A 12,406-nucleotide genomic window follows, 5' to 3' on the forward strand; every position below is an offset into this window, starting at 1 on the left:
CTTCCCAGTTATACACCACTATTGAACCTGAACTTTATTTCTTGTAGAACAGAAGCCCTCAGGAGAGATCACTAAATTAAAAGACTAATACATAGATTAATTTAAGACCCTGGGTTAAATTTCATTCTTCCTGGTGATGAATTAAAGAAGTTTTGCAAATGACATAAGGAAACCACCTTGTCTGTTTCTTAAGCAGAACGCCCTCTTCGTAACTACCAGAATACCAGAGCATGGAGAGGATTCAATGGCAACTGCAGACCTGTGGAAGCACCAAATCCTTCCTGGCAGTTCTGCATTACCCAGCAGTGCATTTTATTTCTTGCTTGGTGAAAAAAAGTGCTTGTGCTGCTCTAAGACTATACAGCTTCCTTGTACTTCTTCATTCCAGCTCCTAAATGAACAATTCCCATTATGATTAGCCACTTTCACATACCATCAAGCCAAGCAAAATTAGGTCAAAAGGCCACATATAAACCAGGAGTATTTTAATTAAAACAATATGGATTAAGGCCAATGGAAGACAGAACATTGTGGGTTTTTGGTTCCCCCTCCCCTTATCTCCACGTATGTAAGAAGCCGTTAAGGCAGAGTACCTACGATTAATCCTTGATGAAAATTTAAAGCTTAAGGTCTCCTTCGAAAGAGACACTGGTCCTTTTGTTATAAAGTCACTGTATAGCAAGGCAAGAAAGGTAACAAAGCAACAGTCCTAAGTGTAAGACAAGCCCAAGCTAGGTAATGTGTAAGACAGCATTAAAAGCACTGTAAACCTTGACAGTGTTAAGCTCTTCTATTTTTAACAGCGGAATATGTAAAATGGTATTCCACTAAAATAAATACTGCGGGTTTAGGTGTTGCTGCAAAAAAAATATCAACTGTTTATCAGCAAAGTTTTAAAGACAAATTTTGAAAAAATATTTGGGCAACGTGTGTAAGCCAGCATTTACCATACTTGAGGGGTTTTTAATAAAAAAATTAAATACTGCACTTTTATGGTCTACATCTGTTTCATAAGAAGTCTGAAGAAATTGGGATACCTCTCTACTACAATGAAGAATGGGTTTGAGTCAGCTTTTCTGATACTGGTTGTGTAGTCTGCGGGAAAACCTGGCCATTAAAGTGGGCATTTGAAGTTTTACTTATTTTATAATTCATGCTTAAATATGAGAGTTGTCTACAAGGACCTGAGATGCAGAATCACTCTCCCCTCCCCTAGATGAAAACCATTATTTCCCACTTTTCTCTCCTTTAAGAGAGCTGTTTCATGTGTAACGTCAGATAACATAAGGGTTTTGAAAGTTAGTGGAAGTTCTATGTCACAGACCGCTTTGCCTTATTCTCAAACATGAAGACCACTCGTTCACTGTCTTCATGCTATCTTCATAAATCACCTATGCAAAAGGTACTACAACCATCTTTTTATATGATTTGGCACAGATGGAAAGACAGCTGGAAAGCCAACCTCACGTGAACAGCCCCATCACTGGTTCAGTGGGCTGACAGTATCTCTCTGCAGCGTACGTGTCGTGACTTTGGAAAGTGGGCCTCATTTCATTGAAGGTGAAAAGGACAAAATATAAAACGTACTTTCCGTTACTGAAGTGGTATTATTGACAGGAATAGTTGTTAGGGGACAAACATCTGTGTACCTGAGGCAAGAGGAGGAAAAAACCCATTGAGACGTAGTTATTCTACATCTCAATAGGTAGTTCAACCACATTCGCCTACCTTTTGATCAAAATAACAAAAGACAACAGATTTTTTTTTTTTAAAAGGTCAGCTTGTATTGAAAATATCTCTGTAAAAACACCTGTAATACTACAAGGTAGTACCAATACAAAACAGATCAATATTAACTTTCTTTAAACTGTTAAACTTTATTATAAATTAAAATTTCTTTACAAAAAATTGCACATAATTGACCACTCTTAGGTTCTGATGCACTGGCATTTGCAATAGTTTCTTTAATCTTCAAGTTTAATAGTCTCTGCCGTGAGTCCAATGCAGAAAAGGGCAGTAAGCAACCCTCTTAGAGCCTTCAAGTGCAAGAAGCATACTTGTGGCCACGGCAGTTACACCTTCCTTAAGAGCGGCTGCTTTTGTTTTAAATCCTGTAATGAAAAAGTCTCAAAAAAGGTTTAAAAAAGGAAAAACCCAAAATGGACTACTTGCTTTTTATACTGTAAACACAGCCCAGTAAATTAATCCCAAACACAGATCTCTCAGGCATCAGCGAGAGTGTCAAGTGAATCAGGAACAGCAAAACAAAGAAAACAGAAAATAAAAAGAAAACATAAAAAAATAATGTCTGTCATTTTGATTAACTATACTTACGTAGATGACGTTATGAGAATCTGGCAGGGCCCAGAAGCAAGGCCAGACAGGGAGTTCATTTTTCCAGAGGAGGGTCATGTTAATTGTTTCCAGGTTCAAGGAAAGCAGATTGGAGACTTGATATGCTCAGCAATACTCATCTGCCTTACACAGATCTTAGGCATAGATCAGCCTGAAGAATCATTCAACTGATTTTGGCATTTAATAGGACTTATGGCTGACCGTACCCAGCGTTCAGTGATTCTTGCTTTCTGTTCTGTAAGTGTTTAAATTTAAAAGCTCATCTAGGCTGACTCCAACCTCTTGGCACTTGGAAACTAGTTTTCTCAGGTTATCAGTTTTACCTCCTCCTGATGCTTCAAACAAGAGTTGCTGTAAGAGATGGGGAAGCAGATATAAGATTTAGCCACAGCTTGAGCATCACCACATCTATGGATATGGGATATGCAGAAAATTTATATGAAACCTCAAACTGAATCATAAGGAGAAAACATTACATCTTTCCACAGTGTTGCACATAGAGGTAACTTCTGAAGGGCTCTCTGATATAAATGATGGACCTGTAAAATAAAAACAAGTATTAAAAGTCAGCAAAATTTCATGCACTCAAAATGAGTGATGTGAAGCACAAAAAACCTCTTGCAATAATTTTAAAAATCTGTTTTTAAAGAAGTTTCAAAGTCAAGCATTAAATTGCTACTAAAAGCAAAGGCAAGTTTATGTCTGACCTTAATTCTGACCCGTGTATGCACATGGTTAATTACATGCGGACATTCTACTTTTCTTCACAAGATTCTTGCCTCATTCATTGCACAGGATGGAACACACTCAGGGAATGAAGCAGGTTACTGAATATTTCTCTTTCACCACTCAATATGTAGTCTCAAGGTCTTGCTTATTGCATACCATCCCAACCCTGCAATGAAAATAACTGTTTCATAGGCTTTTTTCCTTCAGCATCTATCTATCTGTGCTTTAACAATCAGTATGTGTCTTCGCAACTCTCTAAAAAGAAAAAAATGGTTTTACCATTTTAGGGTTGGAAATAGAGGACCAAAATGTTTAATGCAAGTATTTACTCAAGTCTCCTTCAACTACTGGTATCTGAAGTACCAACTTTAATCAGAGAGTCATTAGGGGAAGTATTTGTTGGCATTTTAAATACTCGTACCCATTCTTATATTCTTTTAGCAAACCTTTACATGACCTGCTGAAGGGAATAAATGACGGGTTCTCCAGGAAACAGGAAATCCAGAATCTGAATCACAATTCAATTTTAAAACAACATCCTACTTGTTTACTAGAAAATCCGCTTATCTGGAACAGTCACCGATTTGCATAAACAGTTGTAAGTGCTCACTACATCCCAAACTAAGCACCTCCCAAAAAACCCAACTGCATGTGTCTACTTAAGTGATTTTACTCCACACCATATAGTTAGTCAGGTGGTTGCAGAAGAAAACCACAAGATTTCTTCTGGGTGTAATCCAGCTACAATGTTTTACATATGCCTTCATTCTAATTGGTTCATCTTCTTTAAGGACCCTCTTTTTGATTCATTTGAAATCTATTTTTCTAACTTTCAAACCGAACAAAGCAGGGATCTTTTAAGTCACCAGCCTCACTATAGGCAGTGGCTTACAATATAGTCCATCTAATACAATGACTGAAGCAGGGATCTGCGACTAATTACAGATTACACCAAACCATCAACATGGAGACAGAATTAAGGTTGAATAGGCAACCATGCCTTTGATATCTCCTGACTTTGAACTATTTGATCTTACAAACCAAGTAACTGTCTGCTTGGGGGGGTGTTCTTTTTAAACATTCTAGGAGACAGTAAAAAAGGAAAGAAAATATTCCATATGTGAGTCTAATGCTAGCCATTATGGATCACTTAAAGCTTTAATACTGTTTCAAAAGAAAGACTACTGACAGAAAAGAAGGATGCTGAGCATCAGCCTCTACAAGAATGACACAAAACAAGATACAGCAGAGAAGTAGCTCACAAACAAGTGGTGAGTCACAAACCCAGGGCCTCGTGATCCCGCCAATAAACAGCATCTTTCCACAGGCAGAAGAATATTTTGAAGGTGACAGCAACAATACCAGGAAGATCCACTCTATTTGAACTGAAAAGTGACTCAGCTGCTGCACCAAAAACCTCTTGTATTTGTATATAGAGTGAGAAAAACGCTTCCTTCCCCAAAGTACCAATGAGTAAACTTCTTTTTTTTTGGAGGAAAAGAACTGATGTCTTTGGTGGGGTCGGGAACTACTCAAATTCTCTACATACATTGGCTTGGCAGACCCACCCTTCCAACTACTAGTAAAGATAGTCGTTAGCATCTTCCAGCACAACAGTCTTTCCTTCCCTCTACTGTATTTTAAGTGCTAGCAATCTCCTCTAGGTTAAAAAAAAAAACAAAAACAAAAAACCAAAAAAACAACACGACCAAAAAACCCCCCAAAAAACCAACACACCACCAAACACAAAAGTGGGAGAAGAATACAACCCCCCCCAGTAAGGGAAAGATACACACAAACAGTATGCACAAGTACTCATGATATAATCCGTTCTACCTTGATGGCCAAAGATATTTCTCACACTTGAGGCAAATGCTTCGGTGTTTATACATAGAGTATTTCAACTATCTAGAAATCTTGGGTTTAAGAGATGACCATTGCTTTGCATAAAGCCAAGGTATGAAAAGTTTTACAGGATTTTATAATCACTCATTTTAGTAAGCTGTGTTGACTTACTTCTCTTTGTCCCATTAGAAAGCACTCGGCAGCAATGGCTCTGAGGAAAAGAAATATATAAAAATATTTATTCTTGAATGATTTTAAATGCCATTAATGGCAGAAAACTGACTGTGGAATGGAATTACAAATTCCTTGAGAATTTGACTGACTAACTGACTAACTTCCAATGATGTTAATCTACAGTGAAAAGATAAAAATAGCCATTTTTTAAAAACAACCTTACATGAGCAAGACATTTCAGTGGTTCCCCATTATGAACAAACACTGAAGAAAAAGATCAGTTCAGCATCACTGGATAATGGAGATTACTGCTATTGTGATATATAAAGGGGAGGGTAGAGAGGGGGAGACAGAAGTCAATAGTTGAATTAAAAAGGCAACTTGTAAATACATCATTCATATTTATCTGCATAATATCCATTCACATAAGTTTCCCTAAGAGGGAAATTCCATTTCTCATTTGAAAGAAGTGACAGCACATCTGTCTGTTGTAACAAACAGTTACTGTTTAAACAACAAGCTAATGAAAGAGAGACTTCCAGTACAAGCCCAACTGGAAGGACGTTTCAGATTTACCTTTGTGATGTAAACCTTATAAACAAAAGCAATATCTATGAAAACAGATGTATGACTGTTGCATTACATTTTCCAGATGGCCACGCATGTTGGGATATTATATGTAAACATCTTGGCTTGCAGTTTCAGAATTTGAACATTGCTCTCCTCCCAGTATCGCAGAAGCAGTCTGTAAAAGGCATTCATGAGAAAGGAACACTGCTCTAATCACTGGAAACAGAAAAGCAATCCAAAGATACAAACACATTACACAAAATAGATTATACCTAAATCTGAGCCAAGAGTTGCAAGTAGGAAAAAAACCCAAACCACCATATACAATATTGACTGAACATGCTCTCAGAACAAAACAAAAAAGATACACTTTCAGAGAATAACTAAGTGTGAAATCGGAGAGAAAATACGAGCTTGGCACATTACAAGATCCATTTTTAGCATGCACAAGGTAACTGTATATTTGAAAGGAGGCTAATTAGTTTTATAGTCATGTGGCTAGGAGATACTGTGTAGTCAGTTCTGCTCACCTATTTCATGTAGTATCAACATTGTCTAAGGAAGCTGCAAGTTCCATCTAGACAGAATTGCTACTTGGTTTAAAATGCACCATTCAACTTCATGTGCCAAAGGCAATTGTGTCATACTCTCCCCATGCCCCCAACCACACACATTTATTTCAAGTCTTGCTTTGAATTCTTTGGGGTCACTGTTGATGATGAACAGTAAGTGTTTGGGGACTTTTCAAAATTATTCAATCAAATGTTCATGAGTTCACTGCAGCTGAATACGGACTCTCTAATCCTGGAAGAGTACATTTTGAAATACTGTTCAAGTAAGTATCAGTGCAGTGTTTACATTAATCATTTTTGTTTCCTGTAAGATTTTTTCAAAATTAAGAATGGTTATCTTTGCTAAATAAATGTCAAGTTAAGCCTTAAGGCAGCACTGTTATACACTGGTGTATCCATTTTTATTTATTCTATGCTGGCACGATACTTCTAATAGATCATTAAGTAACAACAAGATTTTAATACATATCTGACATTTCTCTACACACTTGAAATTTTGACCATTTGTACTCATCATGTACAATGCAGAGTTAATTCCTGTATAATTATAACCTTTCTGTAGATAGAACAGAACCCTGTCAAATAGAAGAAAGATTGAGATGATGTCAGAAAGCACAATATGCCTCAAGCAACATGCAATAATAGAGGAAGAGTTTTACTTTTGTAGTAAAAAGCAAATCATGCATGTCTTGCACAAAAAGCAGTAGTTATGTTAACCAGCTGTTTGTCTTGATTACAAGTGTTTTTACATACCTCAGTGCAAGTCCAGGATTAGCAGGCATGGTAGAACAAAACCGTTCCAAGGTTTTGGAATGTTGAGATTTTGGAATGCAGCTCAAATAAAAAAGAATTACCTGTAGAATTTGAATTATAAACATTAATCCACTCTATAGCTGTCTAATTTTGCTAAGAATAATGAAATGACAAACTATGAACGTTATGACTAAAGTGAGTTACCACCTACAAACCTTATCAACCACAAACCTTATCCCTCAAGGGTACAGAAATCAATTTGTGTAATAAAAAGTTTGCGTCAAGTTGCTAACACCACATATTTTAGTCCTTCTAGCCTGCGTTTAGTGAGTAAAGAGAAACGCACTGGATGTTAGCAAAATGGGACCCAGGATTTCTATAAGCTTTATTCTGTCTGTATGAGTGCTCAACTTGTTTTTATTCCTACTTTTACTTTATTTCTTCTGTTTCTCAACCACTGTAATTTCTATGATCAAAACTGACAGCTTAAATACTGTTTCCATCTGCCAGTGTTACAGCTCTGCAGACCCCCCTTGCTTAACCATCTCTTCTCTCCCTTACACATCATCTCTCTTCTCTAGGAAAGAATAGTTTGTCATTAATAGCTGTATTCACAGTATTCAAGCATGCCATAATAAAGTTTCTCTTTGCCTTACACACCCTTTATTCAAAAGGTCACTGCTAGGTAGTGTTCTGCTCAGAACACTACTCTCCTCAGATACTTGTTTCTTTTTCTACTAATTCCTAGCTCTCAGTGTTCATATACTACTGATGCTGTGTTTGAACAAGTAAATTACAGGTACCTGCTAAAAGGTCATCAGTCTCTTTGTTTAATTAAAACTGTCCACAGACACATTTTTACCTTATTATGAAACTCATAATTGGTCCAATAATCAGCAGTACTAAAAGGAATTGGGTATCGTGTGGGGACTGTAACCAGACATCTGTTCACTAGGTCAGTAAAAAGCTTGAATTCTTGAACTTTGTTGTTGGATCCAACAACTTTGCTATTGATAAAAACAAGGTAACTGGAAGAAAAAAAAAAAAAAGAAAAAAGATGGTTCTGGTAGCCTCCACTTAATAGTTTTGAGATTAATTTACTTTCCTCCCTTAAGAACTTACTCCAGCCAGATGTTCTGAACAGTTTCCTGCTGCATCACCGCCCCCAGAGCTGCTTCATAAGCATCCAGTGCTTCACCAACACTTGCATGAAGAGACTGGCACAAACTGTTTATATTAAAAGTTAAAAATTGCTGTATGTCATAAACAATGCATGTTCTAACACATTAAGAATAAGAAACAATGAAGAACTTCCCATTCTGAGATGCAAGAAAAAACAGTGTTTTCAGTTTTACGGACTAATTTATTAGTCAACTTATTAAAATGGGTAAGTCTCAACTGCAGATAATAAGGAATAATGCAGAAACCACGAGTTTAAAATGCAACTCTTAAATGAAATGAAATATTATGAATTGTCTTCTACTCTTGTAAAGTACCCTTTTACTAATCCTTATAATAGGGATGCTCTGACTGCTACAGAATGGAGACAAGTCTTGAGCTTCCGTTTGGAAAGCTCCAGAACAATAAATTTCAAAGTCAGATTAAAACCACTTGAGAAATAGTATCAGACTGTGGCAACAAAATTAGTGTTCTGAAACAAATGTAACTGGGGATCTAGGGTAGAAATATGCTGATCATCTCAGGAAAAAAAAAAACCCTCATAAGAATAGTCAAAACCCCCCTTAATTTTGTTCTACAGCTCCTCAAAGAAACATATGGTCAGACTAACATATAGGACCTCACCAAAGACAGAAGTAGATATTTTTTGACCAAAATTCAGTCAACAATCCTTATTTCAAAGTGTGAAGTAACAGTGGGAAAAAAAGGTAAGACAGTAAGTCATAAGAGGAAAGAAAAACTCATGAAGACGACGACTACAGAAATGCAAAATAAGATAGGGCTGATGTTGCTACTTTGCTAGAGAACCCTTTTGACTAGGGTCACATAATCAGAGTGCCTGATTTTACTCCTGCTTTCCCTAAGAACTACAAACTAAATCACCAATTTGCTCCTCTTTCTAAAAAAGTGTGTGTAGAAGTTTGTGTGCACACATACCCATGTGTACACACACGCAATGATCTTTCCAAGTAAAACATTGTTCCTTGAGCTTTGAGGCTTTGCTGATTTCAATCTGACTATTTTCACTTGGTAAAAGTGAACTTTTACATCTTTTGTCCTCTGTACCTGAAAAAAGGAAAGACAGATACATAGGCCCAATACCAGGCACTTACTGTAGCAAAAATCAACCACAGAAACACTCCATTATTAGCTCTGAAAGTAATCGAGGCACTTATTTCAAGAGCACTAATTTTTCTCTTAAAAGCAGGTGCTACAATACAGGAGCACCTGAGCTTAAGTTAACGTCCCTAATGACTAAACAGTGACCTCAAGTGTCTTTCTAACGATGTTTCTACTGTGCAAGTAGCAAACTTAAAATTGAACTTGCAAAAAGGTAAGTATTTTCTAAAAACAAATTTATTTAAATAGGTATTAATGGACAATATCAAAGGAAAACATTAAGATAACTTAATCTAAACCTTATATAAAGATTTTCTTGAAAACCATACATTTTACCTGTTTATAAGTTGTCCACCAATTAAAAACTATAATGAACAGTGTTGAAGGAGTTCTGAGGAGTCCTCAGTCAGTATCTGAAGCATTATCATCTTTGCCCCTTTACTTATCTGAAAAGCCAAATAGCTACTTGTGAAGATTGACAAACCCAGACCATGAAGTGGTAAACTTCTTAAACGGCTTAAGTCAACATTTCAGTGACCAGTTATAACAGTAAGTTATAGATGCCTAATACTTTGGTGCTTGCCAATCCTGGATATTGCTGCTATCAAAAGGAATGGTGGAAGAAACAAAAAAAAGATTGTGTATACATGACAAAGATCTGTCACCTTTGCAACCGCTTCCAGAGGAAAAGGTCACTTTGCTGTATTACTTTGCTACGGAGGGGCGTCTGTGGCTAGTTCCAACTTTTATAGCCTGCTGATAATAGCTCCATAAACACTGAAACAGTGGATCAAGGAAGATGGGGTGACCAGGGCTAAACAAAGTTAAACAGAGTGGTAGAAACTATTGTAAAATAAAACAGAGCCAGAAGAAAAAAAGAACACTACTAGCAGTAGCAACCCAAAACAAAAGTAAAACAAAAAAATCATTTTGTGAGATGAACACACCTGTTACTGTTCCCACAGGGCAGAATTTCTGAAAGATTTCTCAAGTGGAGAATTTAAGTTGACATGCAATTCACAGTTCCATAAAATTGTCTCTGTTGTGCAGCAGGCAGGCAGGTTCTTTAAGGACTGGCAGATCATTTATTGAAAGAACTCAAAGTGATATACCCTTAGACAAATAATGAATGTTCTGCTTTTGAAAATGCAATTTACTCAGACCCAACAGCTGTTTCTCAGAAATACTTTATAAAGTCTCACCAGTAGATCTGCCACAGATATGGGATTTGCTGGTTTACAACATCATCTGTAAGATGTTCTTTATAGAGAGGTGATGTAAAATCAATTGGCATTGGAAAATTCAAGAGATACCTACAAGAGAAAAAAGGAGTAGTAAATGAGAATATCCCTCTACATGGAAGAGTCTTATGTGGGTGTAACATTTGGTTCTGAAATCCAGTTCGTGGGACATATTAAAAAAAGATGCACTTTTCTTAGATTTTAGTTTAACTCTATCCAGATATAGTTATACAGAAAGCATTACACAGAAATATAGAAATAGTCAATAGAGAAAGCATTTACTCCCTCATTATGTACAAAGTTAAATGTTGCTTTGTATCTCAGACTTCCCCCTCCCCGCATAAGATACATCAAGTAAGGTACAATCATCTACGTAGACTGAGCTAAGCTGCATTGCCAGTACTAAATTTAATGTAACCAAATGTAAGCAGGAATAAAATCTAACACCTAACTTGAAGATAAAAACATTTCAAAGCCTCATCTGCATAAACTTTAGCACAAAAGGTCTTCCTTTGAAGGCCATCAGAGGCATCTATTTTGACTATAGAGAACTTGCATATTTCAAAACTTCAGTAAGTCTCTCAATTAGGTGCTAAAATTCAAACGGAAAATCAGCAGGCTAGCTATGAACCTGTGCCTTTTCAGCAATAACCATCTACTGATTAATAGCATGCTGGACCTCCGGATTGAGGTCTCTTGCAAGTGCCTACATATAGTATTCTAGGTATGCAATTTTAGGCTCCTAGCTTTGGGGGGCGGGAGGGAAACACACAACCAACTTTGGCATACATATGATGGATTTTCATTCCCCAAATCCAGACATTAAACTTGCTGGCTGTTTCATCTTTAAATGCTTGTGGTTTTACAATTAGTATATATGCACAAACGACGAGTATAAACGTTATAAACTACCAAATCATAATTCACTGAAGTTTTAGCAATACATGCCAAGCTAAAACCAGAGGAGTTTAGAAGTTCTAGACTGTATTGTTTTTCAAGAAAATGCCAATATTACCAAAATTTAAATAGGAAAAAAAATTCTAAATGTACCTTAAGAGATCCATGGGACCATGCTGTTGGCATGTATTCTCAAAGAAAGCTGCCACAAAATCTTGCAACAGTGGAAGAATACTGCTTGACCTTTCCTGTTTTGGGGTTTTATATTTTAAAAATAAAAAAATTAAAATCAGACATCAACCTGAAAATGACAAGAACAACTGAGCGCAATAAATAACAAGTGGTGTGTCTAGCTCTGCAATGCTCCCTTGTCTTCATTCTCTCAAGGATGAAGTTTAACTGGATCAGTCAGCAGGTAGCAGAAAAAAGCTGAAAACATATTACAGGGTTTACTGTTAATGTCTTTTATTCTTGCTTAGGATATTAACACTGGATTAGAACAATCCAAACTACAAATTTATGATTTTATGTAATTCCTTTGATTGTCTTTAATCATGTCACTAATCTTGCCAATTCTGTTTTTCCCATCTATATAAAGGAGTGCTACACATAACAAAAATGTCATGAAGATTAATCAATTTGCTGAGGGTTTGAAACAACACACGAAACCCAAACTTTACAAAGCCAGCAGACCAACAAAGTCAGTTTTGGAGTGGAGTATTACCTGTGAAACAAGGAATTTACACAACTGATAAAAAATTTCTGCATTCTGAGGATTCTTCTCAAAAGCTCCAATCCACACTTTGTAGGCATTGTCACTCTGCTCCATCTGCAAATACAAGGTGGCCAAACTCTCCAAGAGCTGACAGTTGTTAGGGCAGAGCTCCAATAAAGATCTACAAAGTTCTGCAGCAGACTCCCACCTTAAAGAAAAGTAAAGGTAAGTTTTCAAAAAAGCAGAGTTGAGTACTC

The 12,406-nt window shown here is 36.6% G+C and overlaps 1 protein-coding gene across 1 annotated transcript in view; it reads right to left on the reverse strand.

Annotated features, from left to right (window-relative positions):
• Positions 1-1,857: 1,857 nt before the first annotated feature.
• Positions 1,858-12,406, reverse strand: part of ZFC3H1 (zinc finger, C3H1-type containing) — a gene marked incomplete at its 5' end in the record, with an annotated part of 41,167 nt that continues 30,618 nt past the window's right edge. Inside the window, 10 exons of the mRNA XM_009585865.1 lie at positions 1,858-2,706; positions 2,832-2,894; positions 5,101-5,140; positions 5,747-5,848; positions 6,999-7,099; positions 7,861-8,026; positions 8,121-8,225; positions 10,499-10,609; positions 11,588-11,682; positions 12,159-12,357. Coding sequence (XP_009584160.1) covers positions 2,569-2,706; positions 2,832-2,894; positions 5,101-5,140; positions 5,747-5,848; positions 6,999-7,099; positions 7,861-8,026; positions 8,121-8,225; positions 10,499-10,609; positions 11,588-11,682; positions 12,159-12,357 — 1,120 coding nt within the window. The remainder of the gene's footprint in view (positions 2,707-2,831; positions 2,895-5,100; positions 5,141-5,746; positions 5,849-6,998; positions 7,100-7,860; positions 8,027-8,120; positions 8,226-10,498; positions 10,610-11,587; positions 11,683-12,158; positions 12,358-12,406) is intronic.

This window comes from Fulmarus glacialis, unplaced genomic scaffold (genome assembly GCF_000690835.1).
Source record: "Fulmarus glacialis isolate BGI_N327 unplaced genomic scaffold, ASM69083v1 scaffold5719, whole genome shotgun sequence".
In the NCBI taxonomy this organism is placed as follows: Eukaryota; Metazoa; Chordata; class Aves; order Procellariiformes; family Procellariidae; genus Fulmarus; species Fulmarus glacialis.